Here is a 24,771-nt window from a genome sequence, read left to right on the forward strand (position 1 = left end):
GGCGATCTTTCAGAAATGATGATTTCTGATCTTGAGAAAAATATTTTTTGTATAGGATAACTTCTCAACACACTTTTTTTCATAGTTTTCAGGACAGCAAACTTTTTAATCGTGGATCAAGATGTCCTTTGGTCACAGCATTTTCTTAGTCCTTCTCCTATTTTGTCAAAGCGTGGGCCTTACGCTGTTTCTGAGAGGGTTCTTCCCTTTAAAGAAAGCTATACAAGGAAGGGCAACGAACGAGAACCTCCCACCGGAGCCATCAGTGGATAAACCAGGGGATCCTCTGTCGCCAAAGTTTGGCCGAGTGGTAATAATGTTGATTGATGCTTTGAGGGCAGATTTCGTCTTCAATGAACAATCCCTAATGCCTTTTACACAAGACATAATCCAAAAGAACAAGACACTCAGGTAACAGAACTTCCTCTAGTTTTATGTAAAACTGCTATACCGCCTTGCATCATGGGCTAACAGTTCTATAAAATTGTAAACAGATCCACCTCTACCACCCCACCCCTCCCCCCCAAAAAAGAAAAAGAAGACAAGAAACCAAAGGAATGGAAACAAAATTCTAGCAATTATTTTGTTGATTTGGTTTTGCTCCATTTGTCTTGCTGTGTAATATCTCAGTTCTTAGTTATAATCATCAACGGGCCCCCTCTCAGTACCTCAACTTCCCCACCCCCCACCCCCAATGGTATGACATGATGTCTTGCATTTGCTTCTTTCTTGTGACCCTCCCCCTCTCCCCCTCCTACCCCCCCCCCTCCCCTTTGACAGCAGTAGACATCCACTGCCATCACAACCAATTCTTGTCTTTATAACTCACAACCAATGGCCTTTTCAGTGGTGCAATATTGAATTGGGGGAGTGAGAGACTCAACTAAAAAATTTTCGAGTAGTTGGAGTTGTATTAACAAAATACATGTTGATGTGCCACATGCTACACTTGTAGCTTGAGTACTTAAAAAATGTCACTCATAATTTGTAGATTCCCTGCATGATGTTACATCAATTTTATTTTGATAGCTTTTTGGCAAAGGCACACCCACCAACAGTTACCATGCCAAGAATAAAGGTGAGTAGCCATAAGAAAAACAGGCTTTAATTTAGTTTACTTTTCTTTAATAGTTAGCAAATAATATTTTAAATTATGGAAGATTAATCTGTATACATAGTCTCTCGTCAGATAAGTTGTAGCTTTTATATTAAATTGGTAATGCCTGATGTATTTACCGTGTTTTTAAATAAAGATGATGATGATGATGATGATGATAATGAATAATGGACATGTGGGACTGGAACTGAGTGAAATAAATTATAAAAGTTGACTGTGAGAATGGATGGTCATACTGCTTATTGTATTTATAAATAATAATAATTTACCGGTATTGTAACTTACTGACTGAATTTGCAAAGGCATTATTAAGTTTCTGGTAGGATTTGTGGAGGTATTAGCATTTTTTTTTTTTTGGGGGGGGGGGGGAGTGGGGGGCAGGGGTTAGTTTTCTATGTATCGGAATTTTGAGGTACTGGATTTCTCCCAATCACTTCAAAATGCAAGTAGTCCTCCCCTGTCTTCCCAAGTTTTCAAGCTGGCTGCTTTAAACGAATCAACTGAAGTTCTCTGTCTTGTAGGCACTTACCACAGGAGGGATACCAGGATTTGTTGATGTAGTCTTCAACGCAGACTCAAAATTCTTACAAGAGGACAACTTGATTAGTCAGATGAAGTTTGCAGATAAGAAGCTTGTTTTCTATGGTGACGATACTTGGATAAAGCTTTTTCCAGAACACTTTACTCGAACAGATGGAACAACTTCATTCTTTGTTACTGATTATACTGAGGTGTGACAATAAAGAGGGCAATCATAAATAATGGTGTACCTCTACCCCAATGGGGTGGGGGTACACTCTTATCTTACCTTAACCTTTAACCCCTAATATCAAAAAACAAATTCTCCTATCTTGTCCCCATACTTTTCTTATAAAAGTACTGGGAGACGTTTTTAAAATATTAAGAAAATTCACCTTGGGTGATCATATCCTTAATTCTCATGACCTCAGGGGTTGAATAAGAATTGACATTACAAGGAGACATTTGATGCTGATCACTGTTAGGGCTAAAGGATTAAAGTGTATGTTACAGAATTTTTTTATTTGTCTCTAAATTTCTTAAAAAATCCAGCAAGGAAAAAAGAAGCAAAATAGACTGGCCTGCAGGTAGTGAGAGCTAATCTAGGCAGGCCAGTCTTACAACTATTAAAGGATAAAATTAAAATTATTGCTTAATCAAATCTTCATGTTGTTCTTGTATGAAAATCAAATAAAACATTTCCCTATCAATTTTTCTTCACTGCATTTGAGGCATATAAAATCATCAAATATTTTAGTTCTGGTTGGGTACAGTACCACACAAGATGGGAGACTGAGGATAGTAGGGTTATGATGTCAATACAGGAGCAGTTTCTCTATTCCTCAGTTGTTTTCCGTGTGAAGAGGAAGAAAACTGTGTGGATGAAATTAGGAATGGGAATGTTTAATATTTGAATAAAACAACTATTAACTAAGGAATAGAGAAGCCGTGAAAGCAGCAACCCTGTGTTGATGTCACAGCTATAAAATGACGTATTTGTGGTCTCAAATAGGGTCAGGGTTTGGAAAACTAGGTTAGCCCTACCCCACCAAAATTCCATGGAGTACCAACCCTAGGGAATATTAAAGTGCACCTAACCCCCAATTTTTTTTTTCTCTTAAATAAATCTTTGCACCTGTTCGAAAGATATTGCGCTATTTGGTGCCTTTTTCAACCAAATGTTGACTTTTTAAAGGCTGTAAAAGTTACAAAATCTAGCCATCATCTGTCCCACGACCGAGCTAGTAAGGGGCATGGGTATATTCCTTACTTGACGTCACAAACTGATTTGCATTGTATTAAGTCTTTGTGAAAATGCATGCAAAGCAGTTTGTGAAGTCATGTAAGGAATAGACCCATGCCTCTTACTAGGTCGGTCATAGGACAGATGATGGCTAGATTTCAAAACCTTTTACAGTCTATAAAAAGTCAAGATTTGGTTGAAAAAAAGGTGCAAAAAGGCTCAATGCGTTTCGAACAGGTACAAAGATTTATTTAAGTGAAAAAAAATTTGGGGGTTAGGTGCACTTTAAATAACCAGCTACTTTTCAAATTGTTGCTTTTTAGGTTGATAACAATGTCACAAGGCACATTGATAAAGAGCTAGGGAGCAGTGATTGGGACGTAATGATTCTTCACTATCTGGGCCTTGACCATATAGGGCATATTGCAGGGCCATCAAGTCCCCTAGTGGGACCTAAACTTCTAGAGATGGACCATATTGTAAGGACTATCTACAGTGCAATGCTGAGATGGAATCAAGAGAGTGAGGCCCCTTCTTTGCTGGTGCTCTGTGGCGACCATGGAATGAGTGATGCAGGGAGTCATGGTGGTGCTTCATCTGCAGAGACGAGCACACCCCTTGTGTTTATGAGCCCGTTATTTGAACATGGTGGAGGGGAGGTATTTTCCAAGAAACAAGTGCAGCAAATTGACTTAGTACCAACCTTGAGTCTTCTTCTGGGGCTTCCAATACCTCAGAATAGGTAAAGTGTGAAGCAAGCTTCCTTTTTACACTGTTCACTGATCTATGAAGACAAAAGTACAATAGGGAGCTTTAGCAACAACGACGGCACAGCAACGGCAATGAAAATGTCACTATGAAAATGAATTCACGTCTTTTCAATCATCGTCACAATTATTCCAACTTGCTTTAAGTGTCAAATGTAGGTGAAATTTTCCTGGAGTTGAATTCTTGGAGACCGCACCCAAGCTTAGAAAGTGTATGAAAAATTTGTCGTGGTGAGTTTATGTTCTCCATAAAACGTCCCATCAGGAAATTTCACATCCTAGTCGTGCAGTGACGGCAAAGAAATGTAACAAGAAGTGTAATGCACGTGTAGAGTTGTTGTTTTGGTTGTTAAGCTTTTATTATTCTTGCTTTTTTGACATTCTTGTTCCAGTCGTCGTCATCTTTTGCTAAAGCTCCCTAATACCTTTTATTTTAATGCTCTCATCCATTCTGATAGATTCAAACATTAGAATTAACCACCTTGTCCAGCAGCACAAACAACACCACAATAAAGTCCCTGCTCAAATAATTTTCATTTCAATGGCAAACTTTTGGATTTTGTCCACAGACTCAAAGTTGTAGCACAGGGTTTTTGCAAGGCTGGCTTTCTTTCTTTGTTAAATTTCATATTTTCTTTCTCATATTTTGTTGTCTTCACAGTATAGGCATTGCCATTCCAAGCCTCTTCAGCTTTCATTCATCAAGGGAGAAGCTTAGAGCTTTACAGCTCAACACCCATCAGCTATCTAAGACACTCACTGCAAATGGACACTTGGTTGACAGTATGTGGGAACCCCAACATGCTTATAAGCTGCATTCTGATTGGTCGAAATCAGCAGCCAATCAAAATATTAAAAACCTGGAGACCATGGCAGGGAAGGTCGTTAAGCAGTACATCGTGGCACTTGAGAAAATGAGTAGTCTCATGACTGCCTCGCTTTCAAGCTATGATCTGCATGCAATGATCTATGGTATAGCTATTCTTGTTCAAACACTGTACTGGATTGCCGGTGGCTTGTTTCGACTTTCAAATAAAAAGAAGGAGGAAGATTTTCTGGACGTGTCTGTGACCAGTGTTTTTGTTATAAGTGGCGCTGTTTTAGTGGTCGCAGTTCTTCATCTGTCAGCTTGTTCCAGTACAGTGGTTGGTAAGAGAAAACAAATAAATAAATGAAAATCTAAGACTTCAAAATAATCTCCAGTTTGCTTCACTTGGTTCGTGACACAAACGTTCACAACATAAGCACAAAATTCTGAAAGAACAGTAACGCGTAGAATGGGACTGGAGATGGTGGGAAGTAGTGGTTTTTCGAATTTCACGAGCGAGGTATCCTCGCGAGTGTTGGCTTTTTGCGTCAGGTCGTCGCGCGTTCTTCCGTTCCAATTTTCAAAATTTTGGAAAAAAATGAAAGCTTTTGGCGGTTGAGTTGTTTTGCACAAAACGACGACTTTTATGCCACTTTTTTCTTGTGTATTTTACAGGAAAAAGAAGAAACTGGAGTTTTTACGCTTGCTTAGGCGCTTCTCTTCTTTTCAAAGGCTATAACGTTTTGAAAATGTCGCGTTGAAAGTGTGCAGTAAAATGGAAAGATGTTAGTAACCTTTCCAGTAAAGTCAGTGTTACATGAAATCCCTACTTGTTTCATAACATGTATTATTCAGTATGTGACAGGCATACTTGAAAAAAAGAAAATCCGAGTACTCCTATCAGGAGTCGAACCTAAGACCTTTCGATTACTAGTTCGGGTGCTCTACCACTGAGCTACAGGAGACCTGTAGGAGCTAAAGCAATTAAACAAGGCTATTGTGACAAACATCCGGCGTACTGCTTTTTCACTACAATTCAGTAACGCCCGAACGTAACGTTCCTTCTCAAAGCGTTGTTTTTAGGCCTCTCACTCTGACAAGCACACCAGACAAAATTATCCCTAACTTCAAACCTTTAACTAAAGGATTGCGATTAATATTTTTTCATGCCTTTTGTTTTCAGGTGGAAGTGACATTCTGTGTTCCGCGTACAGTGTTGAATCGTTTCTTTACACAACAGTGTTTGCCATGCAGACAGGAATTACAGTTACATCGGTCATAATGTTTTACTCTTCTCCGATTATTTCTTCCCTATCGTCTCTTTTATCAAGCTTTTCTTCGCTTTTCCAAAGAAGAACACACATCTTTCTCGCAGTAGGCGTTTTGATTCACGCATTCAGCCTTCTGTCAAGTAGTTTCGTAGAAGAGGAACATCAAACGTGGTACTTTTTTACATCGACATTGTTCATAATAATTTTCTGCGAGAAGAGTGCAATATTTTGCGTGAGAAAGAAACGCAACGATTCAGGAGTAAGCGGGCAAAATGCTGTTCAGTCGGAAAGCTTGGAGGACCAAAACTCCCGGAGATATAGAAATGATAAAACATTTGATCTTGGCAAAGATTTCAGGAACGCAGAAATTCCTGACACTTTCACAGATGTAAACTTAGATAGTCTTTCTACAACGAAAGAAGAAAACGTAAAATCGCTTTCAAGCACAAAAGCGTATTTTTCAAGGGAAGCAGCACAGAGAGTTACATGTAAATATGGAGTCTTGTGGAATTGCTTTTTTGTTGTAGTTCTTTTAGCCTTAGGAAGATTGTCTAGAGCTTGGAATCAAACTGGGATAAAATGGGCAGACAGGGCTGATATTGGAGATTGGCTGGTTAAACCAGAAAACAAGACAGCGCTATCCATGACTTATGTCATCTCACTATTGGTCATTTTATGCTTTCGCTACCATCGTCAGGATATTCTTACTTCCATTGTGTTTATCATTGGTATTGCGCATGCGCACCTCTATCGCACGGTCACGGGGAGTCTACAGCTACCATGGCTACCAAATGAGCAAATCACAAAAGGGATCAGCGAGGCGCGTTCTACTTACTGTTGCGTGGCAACCATGGTGGTATGGAATGCTTTTCGTTTGTGCAAGATAAACAGAAGCATCGACAAGAGACAGCTTTTCAAGGAATATATTCATGAGGTTTGTGGATCGCTTGAAGGATTTTTCTCGGGTTTCTTGCTTCTGGAAGTTATTGTACAGCGACCTCATAACGCTGTACTCCTTGCTGACTTTGTTATTCAAGAGCATATTATGAGCAAAATATTCTGGAAAAGGTAGGCATAATAGTCCATTATAAAGTCCCTTTTTCATGGCTGTAGTTGAGCTTAAGCTGAACCAATCTCGTTCCCAGAGGCTGCGTTCCTTTTGGTCAGCACCAAGACGCGCGTGGTGTCTGGGGACGAACTTGAAGCTGAACAGATGATCGCGCGCGGATCGCATGCGCAAGTCTCACTGCCGTTAGGAAACCCGACTTTCCTTCTCACACGCGAGGATTTCCCGCATGGAAGGGCATTTTGTAATAATAATAATCGTTTATTCAACCTTTTTGAAGTATAAACTGAATTACAAGGCGGGTCATTAATTACGTACAAATATATCGAACACATAAATATAACTGTAAATGGTGATACATATCACATTTTGTACTCGCGTGTTTGCTTATACTCGATCACCCCCGAGAGAAAAACGGATTTCTCGCAGTCTCAAGAAATCGCGATCTCTTAATTTGTTAAATAATCCGCCTATAAACGTGGCGCTAAGCTGCATTTACAAGTGGTTTCATAAAGAACGTTATGCCTGATTAGAAAAAAAAATGAGAGTTCCCGATTGGAAGGGAGCCTGTCCTGTTCTTATGGAATTTATTGTTCACGGGTCGGATAAACGTATGGTACTCTATTCCAGACGTGGAGTGACCGTCGGAGGGTTGGGGATTGAACTCGTTTGCACGAGGCGTTCTGAGTGCGTCTTCCCGACCAATTAAGATTTCCAAACCTCCTTCACGAGAGTGATTTCCTTTGTTTTCTCTTTATGAATCAGATGAATTATTAACGAGTTTGAGGAGCTCAAAGGCTCCTGTATATAACCATCATTCCTCTTACTTTGTTTTCATTAAAGCGAGGACAAGCCATGGATCGTCATTCTCAGTTCCTTGTGGATGGGCCATGCTATGTACTTTTTTCTGGGGAACTCCAACAGCCTGGCCTCGGTCGACATCTCTGCGGGCTATGTGGGGTTAGAGGATTTTGTCCCTGGTATTATGATCCCCCTCACATATATAGCCACTTACTGTGGACCTTGTCTGTGGCTCACAGCTGGAGTTTTGTCCATCGTCCGATATACTAGGGATGTTACAAGGTGAGAGAAATGCGACGAACATCGTGCTATCGAGTACAAGTCATCTCAATTTATATAAGAACCCAAAAATGACAAAGTGTCAGCCGCAACTAGGACACATGAGCTACATGAGCCTTGCAAAGAGGGCGTCCGCTTTCTTGAAAGATGCAGATGAAGTACGCATGTGCAGACGGTTATCGACTTATCATGCAAGAGATTATTTCCGCCACAAGTCCCACCCACTGCAGCCCCTTTAGAATACATTTTTTTTTAACCACTCAACTCGATTGATCTTGCAATAGTCCTACTGTTAGGCATCCTTGTCCTCGCAGCAAGTTTGGTTTGTTTCAAATGAACGTCGTCCTTAATTTATTTTGCATTTTCTTGCATTCTCTGATCATTATTGTAAATCAGCATTGGTTTTTCCATCTTATGAGGTTTGCAAATTAATTAGTCTTGGAAAGCTCTTATACTTAAGGCCGATTTAGACGGTACAACTTAAGACTGACACATGCGATTTCTAGAGCGCGCGCTGCTCGCGTCATGCAAAAAATCGCTCACAACTCTCGTCACTGAACATTGCCTATACCTACGATTGTCGTACGACATTTTTTTGTGACGTACACGACAGTCGTACCGTGTAAATCGCCCTTGAGGGGAAGTTAGGGGAAGACTAACCAGCGTACGGAAAAACGTGGCCGCTGTACGTTTTACCACAACACCTTTAGAATCTAATACAGCCAAAAGGGACATAGAAAAACATTGCGAAATTCGTCCTTGTACAAACAACATTGTGTATGCTAAGTTTGAAGGTTTTAGAAATTTTCTCTGCGTTTTTATGAGCTAAGAATTATAGGTAGATGTACCATTCGCCATCTTCTGCGGTGAGGTGGATTAAGAACAGGTAGGTATATACCTTGTAACTCTCTGTTTTTAATATAGTGTTGTTGTTTGTTGTTGTTTAAGAACTGTATTGCAGTACATTGCCACAACAACGTTTGTTGGGTTAAAAACCGGTGGCGCAATTTTAAACGATCAAATGCGCAAATGTGAATCTTAACTTTACTGTACTTGCAATCAATTGTTCTCTGCAGGTTGCAGAATTCTCTTTGCCAAGCGTGTTACGTCATCACCCTCTGTCAAGTTCTAGTTCTCTGCGTCTACTGTACACTGGTATTTGGTCAGCGGTATCACCTGTTTGTTTGGAGTGTCTTCTCGCCCAAGCTGTTGTACGAAACGGCGAAAACTTTGTTGTGTTCTTTTTCCGTTGTATCTGTTCTTTGTTTGATGCATTTTGTTGTAAGAACGAAACGATTTGGCCTCGAGAAGAAAGAATGAAAAGTACCTTCTCACGAATTTGTTTGTCGTCCTTAATCTCTAGAATAAAAAATGTTGGCTAATTAAAGTGTTTTATACTGGTATTGAGCACTTAAGGAGAAACCCACAATAAAAAAGGGAGAAAGAAAAGGCTTTGTTAGTCACATTATAGCTGTCAGTGATTTAAGGGCCCGAGTACATGGCAAATTTCAGACCGGTTGGGGTGGCTAAGATTTCAGCCCTGCAAGGGAATATTTCTCAAAAATCCCCAACGCATTTCGAGCTGGAAAAACTATTTTACGCGCACAATATTCATTGTCAAAAATTCGATTTTTAACAATTTTGAGAGCTAAAACGTTGAACTGGCTTTACAAGGCGGAAAAAAACAGGGGGTTAGTTTGTAGGAAACACTATCGCAAATTAATAAGGAGGTTTGTATAGAGTGTTTTCACATGACGTCACGGCGGCCATGTTGGTGTCCCAAAACAAAGCAATGGCGGCCATGTTGGTGTCCCAAACTAAACCTCTGAGAATTGAACTGTATTTTTATGCAAATACTTTCTTTTGTTTCTGTAAACCAATATGGCCGGTAGTCACGTGAATGATAACACTATATTTCACAGACGGTGCCTACTTTTGCTACTGCGCATACATTCTGCGCATCTTGAGATACTCGGGTTTCCTATGGGTGGTGCCTACTAATACAGGCATTTTAGTGCGGTTTAAAACTATGCGGGGAAAGTAAGTAAGTAAGTAACTTTATTTCAACTCGGGTTGATGAAGCTGATTAGGACCCTAGCAATACAGTACATACAATATGCCGAGAAAAATATAAAAAAACATACATGATCAATTAATGACTGACATTCTAAATACATCAATAAATAAAAGAAGAATTAAAAGCAGAACTTAGTAATAGACTTTCTCAAAGTCCGTGTTCGTGGAAGTCCAGAAGACGGAATAAAATTTCGGAACTTTGGGTATACCTTGCGAGGTTGTCCTATTTTAAAACATTACGGAAAATCGGAATAACCGGAAAACACCGTTCCATTCGGCCATTCTTACTCGGGCCCAGTTTCTGCGACGTAAGTTGGTTGTGTTGTTTCAGTTTCGGTACAATCTCGTACCCAGAGTCTTCAGGCTTTTTGGTCAGCGGGGCAACGCCGGGAAGACTCTGGGGACATCGAAAAAATTCAATTTTTTTGATTGGCTGTTCCGTAACGGTTTCCCTTGTTTTACCGCAGAAATCCTGCGGTAATGAAATTCGATGTCCCCAGAGTCTTCCCGGCGTTGCCCCGCTGACCAAAAGGCCTGAAGACTCTGGGTACGAGATTGGTTTCGGTAGAAAACTTCAGTCCGGAACATTTGGCCGAATGTAAGGCGTCCCAAGCTTTCCTTGAATTACTTCACGAGGGGCGAGAGTTCAGAAACAGTTGCATTCTTTTTCAGTCAGGGACTCTAGCTTTTCTTTGAGTGAATTCAAATAATTAGCAGCTGGATAAAGACTGGAGCATTGCCCATGCCGTCTATTGTTGCTATCAAAATCTTTATCGTCGTCCATTCGTAATACCGCAATGCGAACTTCTGTACCAGGCCGGTAACCGAGGTTTTGAAAGTGCTTGCGTTTCTTGTTCACAACATGTTCACACAGCGTTTCAACGAGCATGAATACGTCTTCTAAAGCGGACTCTATTTTGCGTTTTACATCATCACTCTTGTTTCTATTTTCTTTATTTATTCGCCGACATTCTTTCAATTCTCCCTGCAGTCGCCTTATAATACCTTCCATGATTTCTTTCAGATTCTCTATTTGGATTTGATCGTACATTCTGTCTTGCTTCAATTCTTCCAGACCAAGATCATGAGCGTGAAAAACACTCGCTTGCCTGAGTCTCTCTAACTTATATGTTTGCGCAAATACCAGGTCTGCGAGGATACCATCTGTCGGATTCCGCCATCTCAGTCTGGCAGCAATAAAGTCTTCACATTTCTTAACAATGGCGTCCATCTGATACTCGTGAGCAAGCTTTACAAGGAAGTAACAGTTTTTCTCCGTTATTTGCTTCTCTGAGGTTGGAGGATAAATCAACAAAAGTAATTCTTTAATTTCAGTCGACGACTTGCCGGGAAGAGGAATTTCGTTGCTGTCTTTTTCTAGGAATTCTGAGGTAAACATCTTTTCAAACACGGGCGAAGACAATACAAGCACGGCTCGATGAACATGGAGTCGCTCTTCTTCCACGACGAGAACAACATCACTGAATTTCCAGGGTTCTGAAAAATCTTGCGGTTCAAATTCAGTTTCCCTCACGTCCAAAAGCAGTTTCGACATTGAATAAACTGGCGTGGGAAACGACAAACTTATTTGAGGACGGATGGAATTTAAAACAGACGCATTCAGGGATCAAAGATTGCATTGTGTGCCTACGTGCAGCCGTCTCGTGTTTCACTCTTTGTTGCACTCATTATGACGGCTTGACCAAAGGGCTACTTGTGTGACCATTTCTAGATTATAAACAAGGCATTTTATTTCTGAATCTTGCGCTTGTATGCTTGTTTCGGAATATGACTTGACATGGATAGCTTGAATCGGCATGAAATTTCGCGTCGTACTAAGATATTTTATATCCCGTTTACCCTTAATTACTGAAAACATCTTTTATAACTACAAGAAACTTCAAAGAGAAAATGCAAATCAATGTCACACCACTCTTCAACTTAGATGCCTGGTCTGACAAAGAAATCTAACTTTAGAATGTTTATAGCTTTCAGCCAGAGAGAAATTTCTACAACAAACTGTCTTTTCCAAGCTAGCGTTCTGACACTTTTTTAGTACTAATTGATGGAACGTGTCCAAAGGTTCAGAGACACTATAGGTCAGTTATTAAAAGACAATTGAGACGGTTTTTAACAAAACCACGTTCTCAACCGTTTTCAGTTTTGTCAACAGTCATATCTAAACATTGTCTACTGCCGAGGTAATAATAAGGCTTGCAACCCAGACTAGAAAACTATTTATCTACTCAAAATCAACCACGTGCACTTATGAACAGATTTGGAGGCCCACTGATTGTCTTAAGCCGCGTCCTAGGTTAGACTCTGTTTAAATAACTGGCTCTATGTGATCAAGATAGTTTATTTATTATATGGCTGTATTTCCATAACAACAGGAAGTGCCTTCAACAGTGCCTTCAACTAGTCTTTACGTCTAACGGCTTCTTTATCTAGTTAAGTTCAAGGACTGGAAATTTAATTTTGGCAGGTTTTATCGAAATTTTCTTTTCCAATGATGAATAAAAAACTCTCAATGAAATTTTCTCAGCCAAAATATTTCTGTTCAAACTTTATATCTTACGAAATGTTAACTTAAATAAAATTCATTTCAAATAGAATGATGTGTTAGTGAGAAAATTTCCTGATACAAGGAAACGATTACCAAATTGTTTCGCCCGCAAGCAATAATATTTACCTGGAATGAATTAAAACAACGGATAGCAAGAATGAATGAATAAACTTCATTAACGAGTCAGAAAAATATCTGGCTGAGGGTAAGCCCTCAGCTAATAGGGGACAGCTAACTAAGTGTAACTAAGAATCGAGAACTGTACAATAAAATGGATGGATGGGGCATTTGTCTTTTTTTACTGTAATGGGGAAATTCACATATTTTACTGTTTGAGTCAAATACCTTCTTATTGACTTCGATTAACGAAGGCTAAAGAAAGATATTTAATCTGTTCAAACAGTAACATACGTCACTGTTTCTCTGTCATCTTCGTTCTTCACACTTTCGTACGTTGTAATACTAAATAAAGTATTTATTTTAATATTTATATTTACAATCTCAGCCTAGTAAAGACAGTATGATTTCGACAATGTTTCTCAAAGAAGCACTGCTGACATAATCGAGCGTATTAAATTATTCGGACTTTTGCTCTATTAGGAGCATAATACCCAGCGATCAGCAAGATAGAGAACTTGTTGACTATCTGCAAGCAATCGCAAGCAAGTGTAATGTTGCGTTATACCGCAGCCTGGGCCTAACCTCTTTCACATAGACTAACAGCGCACGGTTTAATTGCTGAAAATTGGACGTCGAAACTACTGGCATCATTTCCGTAATACTGTTAATTTAGAACTGCTAACTGCATAATATATGCTATTTTTACACTCGACAAAAGCGCCGGAATGGGGTGGGGGGTGACGCGCTCGCGGTAACAAAATTATGATTTTCTAAAAGATTTTCAGAGTAATTAATGTCTGCTATAGCTATTTATCTTGAATATTACTCACCCTTAAGTACAATTGCTCGGTTATTTATTTAAAGGGTCATTTAATAAGCAACTGAGCACAGTCACCAAATTGTTTGATAAGAAGCGACCACCTTGAAATCCTGTTTGAAACCATTGTCACGGAATGTTGTAGGCGACCAGGGTCTTTCCTGCTTGCTAGCTGAGGAGAGTGTAGCTCACGGTACAAATTTAGTTATGTCGTCGAGTTTCTTGAACCTCTTTCCTATCTTGAATGAGACGGACAGACACTGAGTAGCTAAGTTGTATGAAGGGACTCCAACGACCGTTTAAGTTCTCGCAAATATCGAGCAGTTTCGGCAAGGTTTACACATTTTGAAGCTCCGCATTTACAACTATGGGAATAATCGTACTGCAACGCATCGATGAAGCTGTCTGTATCTTTACAACCGATAAAAGAAAAATTCTGTTTTGACGGAGCATGGGAAACGAGATTTCTTACGATGTCATCCAGCTTTTCTAAGGCCTCTTTTCTTACAATTTTACTCATTCTTGTCACGTCAAATGTCTTCTCTTCCCTTTTCTGGCTTGTACATTGAAGGCGATATATAATTCCTTCCATGATTTCTTTTAGATTCTCCGATCGAATTTGATCGTACATTTTGTCTTTTTTTAGTTCTTCAAGGCTAAGATTATAAGCTTGATACACACTCGCCCTCCTCAACTTTTCTAACTTGTATGTTTGCGCAAATATCAGGTCTGCGAGGACGTCATTTTTCGGTTTCGTCTCCAGTTTGGCAACAATGTAATCTTCACATTTCTGAACAATGGCGTCGATCTGATACTCGTGAGCAAGTTTCACAAGGATGAGACAATTTTCTTTCGTTATTTGCTTCTCTGACGCGAAAGGATAAATCATCAAAAGCAGTTCTTTAACTTCAGTCGACGACTTGCCGGGAAGAGGGATTTCTTTGCTGTCTTTTTCTTGAAATTCTGAGGTAAACATCTTTTCAAACACGGGCGACGCCATTGCGAGCACGGATCGATGGACATGGAATCGCTCTTCTTCCACGACAAGAACGACATCACTGAATTTCCAGGGTTGTGAAAAATCTCGCGGTGCAACCTCAGTTCTCACATCCATTTCGAGGACTATCTTCAACAGTGAATAAACTGGCGTGGAAAACAACAAACTTATTTGAGGGCGGAACTGTGCGGTGCGAACGAATATAAAGCAAACCGACTGGCAAACAGTTTTGACTCGCGTCACTGAACATAAAATATTATGTCGCATTTGCACTGCATTCACTGATCAAAGAGTGCATCGTGTGTGACGGCTGCCTGAGGGCCACTAACATTTTTAGCGAATAAACAAGAAGTTCAGCGTGAGTTTCTTAATTTTGCGTTTCCACGCTTGTTTCGGTGTTCAGAATGGGTAACTTGATCTGCTTGAATCAGCGTCAAATTTCGTGACATTCCAGGTGACATACAACTGAGAAAAGCCTCCCTTGCAGCTAGCAGGGTGCAAGAGATTATGCTTTTAGTGTAACGTCAATACATGATAAAGCAATAGGTTCTTGATGAGAATAAACCAATGATCGCCAAAGATCTACATTGAGAAACGCATGACGACTTCAGTATCTCGAAGTTTAGAAAATTCAAATCGTTTGGTCAATCGGTGGCCGTTTTTCAGCCAGCCAAGTTTCTGACACTCAGTTCTATTCCTCACGAAGATCACCAGCTTTCTTCAATCGTTGATTATAACTGATGGAATGTGATCAAAGTTTCAGTAACACTATACGTCTTCAAGATCGTTTATTTCAGTGTTCAGTTTATGGCCGTTTTTCCATAACAAGAGGAACCCGGCTTTAATCATCGTCATCGATTCTTCTTCTTCACTGTCATCAGACTCGTAGACTGTACGAAATTTAAATATGCAGCAGATTCGTGGAAAAAAACTAACACTATTGTTAAACGAAATTTAAATTTAATGCACAATTGAAGAAATTAATATACCGTATCGTTGTTCAGACAAACACAAAAAACCTAATGTTTAAATCTGCAAAGAAAAGCTTTTTTGTAAGTTCTTGACGCCTGAAGTACGCTCTACATTTCAGGGGCACTCAGCGGTTTAGCCTGCAAGCGCAGGCGCGTTTTCTGCTTTTTGTTTTACTTTTCGCGAAAAGTAAAACAAAAGGCAGAAAACGTGCCATGGTTATGATTTTTGTATATGTCAATATATGTCAATTGGTTTTTTTTTGGAGGAGAGGGGGCGGGGCATTTTTGGCCTTGAAGGTGAACAAACCACAATAGCTTTTGAAATGTGTTGGAACAACTGGCCAATAGAATCGTTTAAGAAATTCTACCGCAGTAGAGCAGTGTGAACGCTAACACAAAGGATTGTGCACGGTCGCGACCCTTCCAACATAAATTGCAGCACCATTGTTATCAACTTTGAACATGGCAAGCCGGTTTTCATAACCAGTCACTGAATTAACTATGATAAGACTAAAGTAAGAAAAAACGTCTGCCCTTACAGTATAGTAGCGAAGAATCTAACTCAAAACCAAGGGAGAAAAAATCTTTTGGAAGAATCTTTATTGATAAGTAATTAAACTTAAGTCAAACTTCAAGTTAACCCAGGATTAGCTTACGTAATCAGGCTTTCAACAACTGAACCCTGATTGAAACCATTGTCACGGAATGTTGTAAGCGACCTTCAGAGGTCTTTTCTGCTGAGAGTCGCTGTACAAAGTTACTTATGTCGTCAAATTTCTTGAACCTCTTCTATCTCGTAGACAGACGGAGACTGAGTGGCTAATGGAAGGACTCCAACGACCGTTTGAGTTCTCGCAAATAACCAGGGCTGAGTTGCTCGAAGCATGGCTAGTGCTAACCATTAGTTAAGAGGTATTAAAACCTATAGGTTGTCATGGTATTTAACCCGGGTGAGCGCTAACCATGCTTTGAGCAAATGGGCCCTGTAGCATACCCATAAGGTAGTCAAAGTAAACTCGCATCCGGACTTTGCCGCGCACCCTGGCGTCCTCAAATGACGTTCCTGTTCTTTTGCTAGATCAGCCTACTGCCTCAAGGAAACATGACTTTCCATCTCCCAAGGGCACTTTGCACACACGCGTGTTTTGCTTTTACTCGATCACCCCAAAGAGGAAAACGGACTATTCGCGGGCTCACGAAATCATGGTCTCTTAAATAATCCGCCAATAACCGTGGTACCAAGCTGTATTTACAAGTGGTTTCACAAAGAACGTTATGCCTGATACGAAAGCAAAAGCGCCGGGTGCAGGGGGGGGGGGGGGGGGGCTAATTCTTACGGTAAAATTTTCTTAGAGATTTTCGGAGCGATTAATATTTCCTATCACTGTTTATCCTGAACATAAACCATTCTTATACTGCCATGTATACGAGCTTCCTTTTAAAGTCACAGTCGAAAACAAACTGAGGAGCTTCCAATTCAAACTAATTCATAACATCATACCCACTAATCACTCTCTTTACAAAATGAATATAAAGGCTTCTCCAGAATGTGAACGCTGCCTCTTTCCGAACGAAACGCTTATTCACATGCTTTGCGAATGCCCCGACGTTAAAATCTTTTGGAAAGACATAATGATGTGGTGGAATGCTAAGCGCTCTGACAACATTAGTCCTAGGAATACTGAAATCCTGTACGGTTACAAACCTGAAACGACCACCTTCTACGCGTTAAACCATTATCTTCTTATTGCTAAATATCATGTTTTTCTTGCAAGAAACCAGTCTGAGACTCCAAATTTAAAGGTCTTTCTTGCCTTACTAGACAGCAAGATCAAATGTGAAAGACAAATAGCCATTAGAAATTCCAATTACGAAAAATATAGAGCTAAGTGGACCACTCTCAGCAACTACGATGCGTGACGCACTTTAAGTATGAAAGTTGAGTAAGGGGAATCTTTTATTATCTCTTGTATGTGTGGGTGGGGTGCGTGTGTGTGTATGTGTGTGTGTGTTGTGTTAGCATCGTATGCAGGATGACGTAGCACGTGTATTTATTTCGTAATTAGTTAAACAGAATACAGGCAATGTAAGTACAATTTCTGTAAGTAGGTCAAGCAATGTTATTGCCCCCGCAGGGTTTTTGGCCTCTGGGCCAAAACCCGAGGAGGCACCCTAGGATTCCCCGCGTGTATACATATAAGGAATTCCAAAATGTAAGAAAGTAAGTACTGTAAGTAAATTTGTTAGTAGGGTATGCGAAAAAAATCTCGATTTGATCAAACTAGGCGCGCACGGTGGTCTCGGTCAAATTTACAGAGAAATATGCTAACCAGTTACATGGATGTTAACTTCAATAAATATTCAAACGTTTCTTTTTTAACATTCGTATGCACAGTATTTATATCCAGTAAAAACCATAAACAGGTGTTAAACAGATCTTCAAAAGTGGGGGCAGCTCTAGTAAAAACTATTACTAGTGTAATGTAGTAATAGTAGTGTAACTCAAATAGTCATGTAACGTAGTATTGTTTGTACGTGTCGTTGCTATGAATAAAAAAAAAATAAAAAAAAAATAAAAAAAAAAAACATAAACCATTCTTGAAAACTATTTGTACGGCTTTATAGTTAAAGCATAATTAACAAGAAATACAGTAACAATAGTTTTGATAAAAACCGACACGTACGATCTTGAAGCGTCTGAAGTCCCGTTTAAAACCACAATGTAGGTGACCTGGAACTTTCCTGCTCGCTGGCTGAGGAGGGATTCAAAGTACAAACTTACATACGTTGGCTAATTTCCTGCGACTCTTTCCAACTTCGTTTTAGAAGTAACGAGTGATAGACGAGACTGAGTTTTTAAGAAATATGGAGGGACTCCAACCGAGTTTTGAGTTCTGTCAAATAGTTAGCGGCTTCGCTGAGGCTATAACAGTTTAGAGCTCCGCATTTACATCGTTGGTCATAGGCATCTTTCCTTAAGGCAGTGATGCAGTTGTCTGTATCAAGGGAAGCAATATAAAAAGAGTTATGTTTTGCCTGGACATGTTTCGCGAGAAATTTGGCGATGTTATCCACATTTGTTAAGGCCAAACACTTCAAGCTTTGATTTGAACGTATTACAACATCAATTTTCTTCCTCCTTTCCTCACTTGTCCGTTGAGAGTTTTCTAATTCTCTTTGAAGTCGAATAATTATTCCTTCCACAATTTCTCTAAGATTCTCCGGCTGAATTTGATCGTACATCTCGTTCATTTTCAGTTCTTCCAGCTTAAGATTATGAGCATGTTTAACACTCGCTTGTCTGAGCTTTTCTAACTCGTACGTTTGCGCAAATATCAGCTCTGCAAGGGTGCCATCTTTCGGTTTCGTTTTCATCTTCTTAACAATGAAATCTTCACATTTCTGAACAATGGCGTCCATCTGATACTCATGGGCAAGCTTCACAAGGAAGTAACAGTTTTCCTCCGTTATTTGCTTCTCTGAGGTTGAAGGATAGATCATCAAAAGCATTTCTTTAAATTCAGTCGATGACTTACCGGGAAGAGGAATTTCGTTGCTGTCTTTTTCTTGAAATTCTGAGGCCACCATCTTTTCAAACACGGGCGAAGACCACGCAAGCACCGCTTGGTGAACATGGAATTGCTCTTCTTCCACGACGAGAACAGCATCACTAAGTTTCCAGGGTTGAGAAAAATCTCGCGATTCAACTTCACCTTTCACATCCATTTCAAAAACTATCTTCGACAGTGAATAAACTGGCGTGGAAAATTATTTCAGCGCGGATAAATTTATACCAGTCAGACTGTGACTCGTTTTGTATTTTTATCGCATTGTGACCATTTCTAATTTGAATAAAGAAAGCATTTTATTTCTGAATTGTAAGTGTGAGCAAAGACAGGGCTTTTATGTGTTCAAGACAGTTTATTTATTTTTAGGGCTGTATTTCCATAACAACAGGTAGTGACGTCAACATCGTTTATCAGACACTTAGCCTGGACGAAATTTAAAATTTGCAGCAAAATTAGAAAAAAATTTACACGCCATATCGTTCAACAAAATTTAAATTTACAGCATATTCAAAGAAAAACGCGTATAATTGTTCAGACAAACACATAAGACCTACAGTTCAAATCGGTGAAGTATAGCTTCTTTTTGACGCCTGAAATTCGCATTACCTTTCAGGGCGCCTTTCACGGCGTTTCCCAGAAAAGGAGCCTGCGCTCACAGGCTACCAGCGGTTCATTTCGGTGGATATCTGTTCGGATGGTCGTAGAAATTCGGATTTAATCGTAAATAAAATCTGCAGTTTTCTTCGGCAAAATATCAGCTCTGTGAGGACGCCATCCTTCGGTTTCGTTTCATCTTCTCGATCTGATAATCGTGGGCAAGCTTCACATGGAAGTAACAGTTTTCCTTCGTTATTTGCTTCTATGATGCGGAAGGATAAATCATCAATAGCATTTCTTTAACTTCAGTCGACGACTTAACGGGACGAGGAATTTCGTTGCTGTCTTTTTGTTGAAATTCTGAGGTAAACATTTTTTCAAACACGGGCGAAGACAATGCAACGGTACGGCTCGGCGAACATGGAGTCACTCTCCTTCCACAACAAAAATAATGTCACCAAGTTTCCAGGGTTGTACAGTTGAACTTCACTTTTCACATCCATTTGAAACAGTAACCTCGAGATGATTTGAAAAGTAATTTGAAGGTGGACAACTTAGCAGTCATTTCTAACCCCCCTCCCCTCCCCCCTCGAGCATTTATTGGGCATTTATTCTCGTTGATCCCCATGGTGGGACATTTGTCATTCTTTTTTTAAGCGATGGGGAAATTCACATATTTTACTACTTGAGTCAAATACGTTCCTGTTTACTTTGATTTTATGAAGGCTGAAAAGAGAGATTTAATCTGTTGAAAAACTAGCATGTGTATCAGCAGTCGTACGTTTACTTTTGCTGTGTTTAATTGAAGTTTTAAAAATTAAGTTAAATTAGACGTGCAAACAACTGGTATCATTGATGTTTTGTGTAATACAGTAGACTCCCGATAACTCAAATCTTCAAGGGAAATTGAAAAAAGTTCGAGAAATCGGGGGTTTGAGTTATCGAGAGTAAGATTATATAGAAGATGACCTGAAAGGAAAGGAAAGTTGGTTCGAGTTAGCGCGAGGTTCGAGTTATCGGGAGTTGACCGTAGTGCAAATTTAGTACTGCTAACAGCATGATCACTGATATTTTATTAAAAACTGGATCATTGTATAATGCAATTCGAGCGATTTGATTGGCTTAGCGGCCATGGTATATGAGCCACTATACCATGCCTGAGAAATAGAGAACATCAAAAATTGTCTTGTTCGTATCAAGAAAAGCTGATCAAATTCAAAGACAATGCTCTTTGTTTAGCGTCGCAAATAGGGCCATAAAAGGAGATTTTGAAACAATAGCTTTAGCGCCAAACAAAGGCTTATTAATTCAGGAGGGAAATTCAAACTCGCTGTTATTACAATAGCGAAATTCACGAGGGAAATTCAAAAAAAGCCGATGACTGCACGAGTTCGAAATTTGCATATTTGGTGAAAGCGTCGCGTCGCGAGTGAAAGTGTGATGGTTTTAAAACTAACATCTCTTCTTTAAGAGCTGCGCTAGCAACCGATGCTTTTGTTTTAATACTAAATGACAACAACCACATTGATCCTTTTCAATCAAACGGTCTAATCGGGCGATTTTTCCAATCCAAAGCGCGCGTTTTCATAAACGAAGTCTTTTCTTTCCTTTCTTTTTTTTACAAGTTAGTTTTGAAATTCACAACTCTTGACCAAGTGAAACCATCGATAAAAGCTTCACTGTTGTGCGGCGTAGTGCTGCGCGCTATTATCAACTGATCCAAAATCGTATAAAAGAATTTAGCATTTCCAGGTTTAGTGCTTGGGGTGAATAACAATAATAGTAAACCTTCCGCAACTTTCCAAACCCCTCTCCCCTATTGCCGCTAATTTGACACGCCGACAATTTTGTGGCGATTTGAAATTCATCTTCGCCGAGACTCGGAACAATTCCCTAAGCGAAATAAACAACAAAAGGCTTTTGTTTGGACTTGTGAAGACGAATTTGACTCACTACAATGGACCATTTCTTGATACGTTATTGTTCTTGCAAAGCGAAATCAGCAAAATCAAGTCATATGCCTTGATTGTTTTTAATAAAACAATTATTCTACTCGCGCTTGTTGGATATGAGATGATGGATAGCCAACTCGGCGCTACGCGTCTCGTTGGCTATCCATCATCTCATATCCAACGCGCGCTCATGGAATCATTGTTAAATATTACTACTATTATGGAGCACAATCTTCGGTTGACCACTGAATTCTCTCACCGAATCACGCAGTTTTCTTAAATATTTACTCAGCTTTACTCAGTGATTTATATTTGAGCAAAGATTTGTTGTTCGTCTGGTTATTCGTCTCTCGAATAAAGACGGGCGCAAGACGCATTATCCGTCTTGTGCCCGTCTTTATACTACAGACGAATGACCAGACGAACAACAAATGTTTGCCCAATTTCGTCCAGACGGATCATGCGTCCTCTAGTATAAAAACGGCCAGTGTTGTTAAGCGGACCTCATACTATTACACTTTGAAGTTCCGCATTCACATATACTGGGTTTAGCGATCTTCCTTTAAGGCAGCGATGTAGCCGTCTGTATCAGGAGAAATTCTCTTTCGACTTGACACGGAACACGAGATATCTGGCGATTTTATCCACTTAGATAATTTGTAGCCCGATTCAAAGTTTGAGTTTTACTTGTTGTTTTTTCCAGAGCATCAATCTTTTGTTGCTTCTGCTGACTTGTTCTCTGAGATTCTTCTAATTCTCTTTGAAGTCGAGTAATAATTCCTTCCATAATTTCTCGAAGATTCTCCGGCTGAATTTGATCGTACATCGCGTTCCTTTTCAGTTCTTCCAGCTTAAGATTATGAGCATGTTCAACACTCGCTTGTCTGAGCTTTTCTAACTCGTACGTTTGCGCAAAAATGAGCTCTGCAAGGGCGCCATCTTTCGGTTTCGTTTTCAGCTTCCGGACAAGGATATCTTCACATTTCTTAACAATAGCGTCCATCTGATACTCGTGGGCAAGCTTCACAAGGAAGTAACAATTTTCCAAAGTTGTTTGCTTCTCTGACGTTAAAGGATAAATCAGCGAAAGCAATTCTTTAACTTCAGTCGACGACTTGCCGGGAAGAGGAATTTCGTTCTTGTCTTTTTCTTGAAATTCTGAGGTAAACATCTTTTCAAACACGGGCGAAGCTATTGCGAGCAAGGCTCGATGAACATGGAGTCGCTCCTCTTCCACGATGAGAACAACATCACTGAGTTTCCAGGGCTGTGAAAAATCTTGCTTTTGATTCGCATCCATTTGAAACAATATAACTACGACACTGGCTGAACTGAAATGGTTGAAAATTGGAAAAATTATTTCAGTGCGGACAAATTTATAGTTGTGACTCGTTTTCGATACAACCCATACAATATATATATATACCGGTATATTTAGTATGCCGTTCTCTGATTGGCTACGCTACCCGCTATCTATTCTGTGATAGACAACAAAATTTCAGCCCGCTTCTTCGCGTTTTCGAAGTGTCTGTGAGGAGGAGTTGGATAATTTACTTGTTAAGTTTTGAACAACTAGTAGAATTATACTAATTAAGAATTAGATTATTCGCTCTCGATTTCTATGCGTAATAGCTGATTCGGGCTGCGCCCTCATCAGCTATCACGCGATAGAAATCTCGAGCTTATAATCTAATTGTTAAATATATGCACCGTTTCGCAAGGGCGTAATTCGACTTGAAATTATGCTGATCATGCACAAATGATTTAATACGAATTAATACTTGAAATTATGCTGATCATGCACAAATTGAATTACATCTGAATAAGAAGGTGGTTAATAAAACGTTAAAATTAAACTTGTCGCAAAAACTAAAATTAGCACTGGTTTTTTAAAGTAAAGAAGAAAGTCTCCGAGAGAAGGTTTAAATTTCTCATTTTTTTTTTCCGTGTTTTTGCTGAGAGCCTAACTCAGTTATCAGACGACATTTATTGACATCAGTGCTCATAAAAATTTAACTGACAAAACGTGCAAACATGCAAGCATGCATGCATCAGCGATCGACATTTTTTTGTGTGTGACGTCTGTCCTTATTCGAATTTATTCTGGAAAAATGTTGAATTATATATATACTATTTTGTTTTAAGAAAACTACAAGTTCAGGACATTCTGATTGGCGTTCTTACTTCTGAAAACCCCTTACTGAATTATCTTATACTCATAGGGAAAGTTTATTTATGGAGTTGCAGAAGGGATGAAGTACTACCGAATATAGATAGTTTTGTAGTTAAGGTAAACATTAAGTACGAAACAGGAAAACACATTTGCGCCAACAACAAGACTTTAAAAAATTAATGGATAAGTGGACTTTGTAATGCATTATTTTTTGCCGATTTTATTTGAAAAGCACTGTTGTAGGGCTGTATTTGTCCATTAATATAAGTATATCATTGGAATAAGCTACTGTATCGATTGTATAATTTTTTGTATTAAAAATCGTGAGTAACCAGGCATAATAATAAAAATTTAAAGACGTTCTCTGGTTAAAAGTTTAAAAACACTGAGCTTTCGATTGCCAGTCTGCAATCTTTAAAACGTGAGATGTAAAAACGAAGGCAGAAATATATATACAAAGAGGTGAGAAAAAATGACGAATATGAATAAATACAATAATATAAGGGAAACACTGGTGTGAAGAAAAAAATATTGATGACATGAATAATGTTATAATAAAATTGAGTATTGTCTTGGCAGATGTTTAGCATTATTGTCTGCCTGGCTAGTTATCGCAGTGTGCCAAGATTCCAGCGTTTTTCTTACGCGTGAATTGCCTCTGTCGATGACACGTGCATTCTCAAAATCAATAGTATGACCTTCGAGCCACGCATGGCTGGCGACGTTGGAACCACTTTTAAAAGCTTTGGTGTTTCGAATATGTTCCTTTTTTCTAGTGTTTAAACATCTGCTCGTTTCTCCAATGTAGCTCCACGTGCAGTGCTTTGTCCAGACAAACACACAAAACCTACAGTTTAAGTCTGTAAAGTATAGCTTCTATTTTGTACAAGTTTTTGACGCCTGAAGTTAGCATTACCTTTCAGGGGGTGTTTGTTTCACCTGCCAAGACGGGAAAGGAGCCTGCGCTCGCAGGCTACCAGCGGTTCATTTCGATGGATATCTGATGGCATTGATTCGGATTTAGTCGTACAAAAATATCTGTAGTTTTCTTCGGCAAAACGT

General features: G+C 39.4%; 5 protein-coding genes across 6 annotated transcripts; 1 reads left to right on the top strand and 4 right to left on the bottom strand.

Annotated features, from left to right (window-relative positions):
* Positions 1–110: 110 nt before the first annotated feature.
* Positions 111–9,258, top strand: LOC146475498 (GPI ethanolamine phosphate transferase 2, catalytic subunit-like). Its single transcript, XM_085115888.1, has 8 exons — positions 111–411; positions 1,030–1,078; positions 1,639–1,848; positions 3,203–3,621; positions 4,308–4,795; positions 5,638–6,793; positions 7,635–7,874; positions 8,948–9,258. The coding sequence occupies exons 1-8, from the start codon at positions 122–124 to the stop codon at positions 9,189–9,191; spliced, it is 3,096 nt and encodes a 1,031-aa protein (XP_084972014.1). The 5' UTR covers positions 111–121; the 3' UTR covers positions 9,192–9,258.
* A 1,266-nt stretch (positions 9,259–10,524) lies between these two features.
* LOC146475499 (kelch-like protein 40) lies at positions 10,525–11,604 on the bottom strand. Its single transcript, XM_085115876.1, has one exon. It carries the CDS (start codon positions 11,500–11,502, stop codon positions 10,594–10,596), a length of 909 nt encoding a protein of 302 aa, XP_084972002.1. The 5' UTR covers positions 11,503–11,604; the 3' UTR covers positions 10,525–10,593.
* Positions 11,605–11,632: 28 nt separating this feature from the next.
* On the bottom strand, positions 11,633–15,171 carry LOC146475500 (uncharacterized). Its single transcript, XM_085115875.1, has one exon. It carries the CDS (start codon positions 14,712–14,714, stop codon positions 13,719–13,721), a length of 996 nt encoding a protein of 331 aa, XP_084972001.1. The 5' UTR covers positions 14,715–15,171; the 3' UTR covers positions 11,633–13,718.
* A 2,801-nt stretch (positions 15,172–17,972) lies between these two features.
* LOC146475501 (speckle-type POZ protein homolog) lies at positions 17,973–19,742 on the bottom strand. Of its 2 annotated transcripts, XM_085115569.1 has the most exons (2): positions 18,955–19,742; positions 17,973–18,414 (listed from the first exon to the last, which is right to left on the bottom strand). In XM_085115569.1, the coding sequence occupies exons 1-2, from the start codon at positions 19,142–19,144 to the stop codon at positions 18,275–18,277; spliced, it is 330 nt and encodes a 109-aa protein (XP_084971695.1). In that variant the 5' UTR covers positions 19,145–19,742; the 3' UTR covers positions 17,973–18,274. The 2 variants fall into 2 exon arrangements, with proteins under 2 accessions (XP_084971695.1, XP_084971694.1); XM_085115568.1 differs by having other exon boundaries at positions 17,973–19,742.
* A 2,285-nt stretch (positions 19,743–22,027) lies between these two features.
* On the bottom strand, positions 22,028–22,911 carry LOC146475502 (BTB and MATH domain-containing protein 36-like). Its single transcript, XM_085115570.1, has one exon. The coding sequence runs from the start codon at positions 22,834–22,836 to the stop codon at positions 22,177–22,179; it is 660 nt and encodes a 219-aa protein (XP_084971696.1). The 5' UTR covers positions 22,837–22,911; the 3' UTR covers positions 22,028–22,176.
* Between the last annotated feature and the right edge of the window lie 1,860 nt (positions 22,912–24,771).

Source organism: Pavona decussata, unplaced genomic scaffold (assembly GCF_977016875.1).
Source record: "Pavona decussata unplaced genomic scaffold, jaPavDecu1.1 SCAFFOLD_84, whole genome shotgun sequence".
NCBI lineage: Eukaryota > Metazoa > Cnidaria > Anthozoa > Scleractinia > Agariciidae > Pavona > Pavona decussata.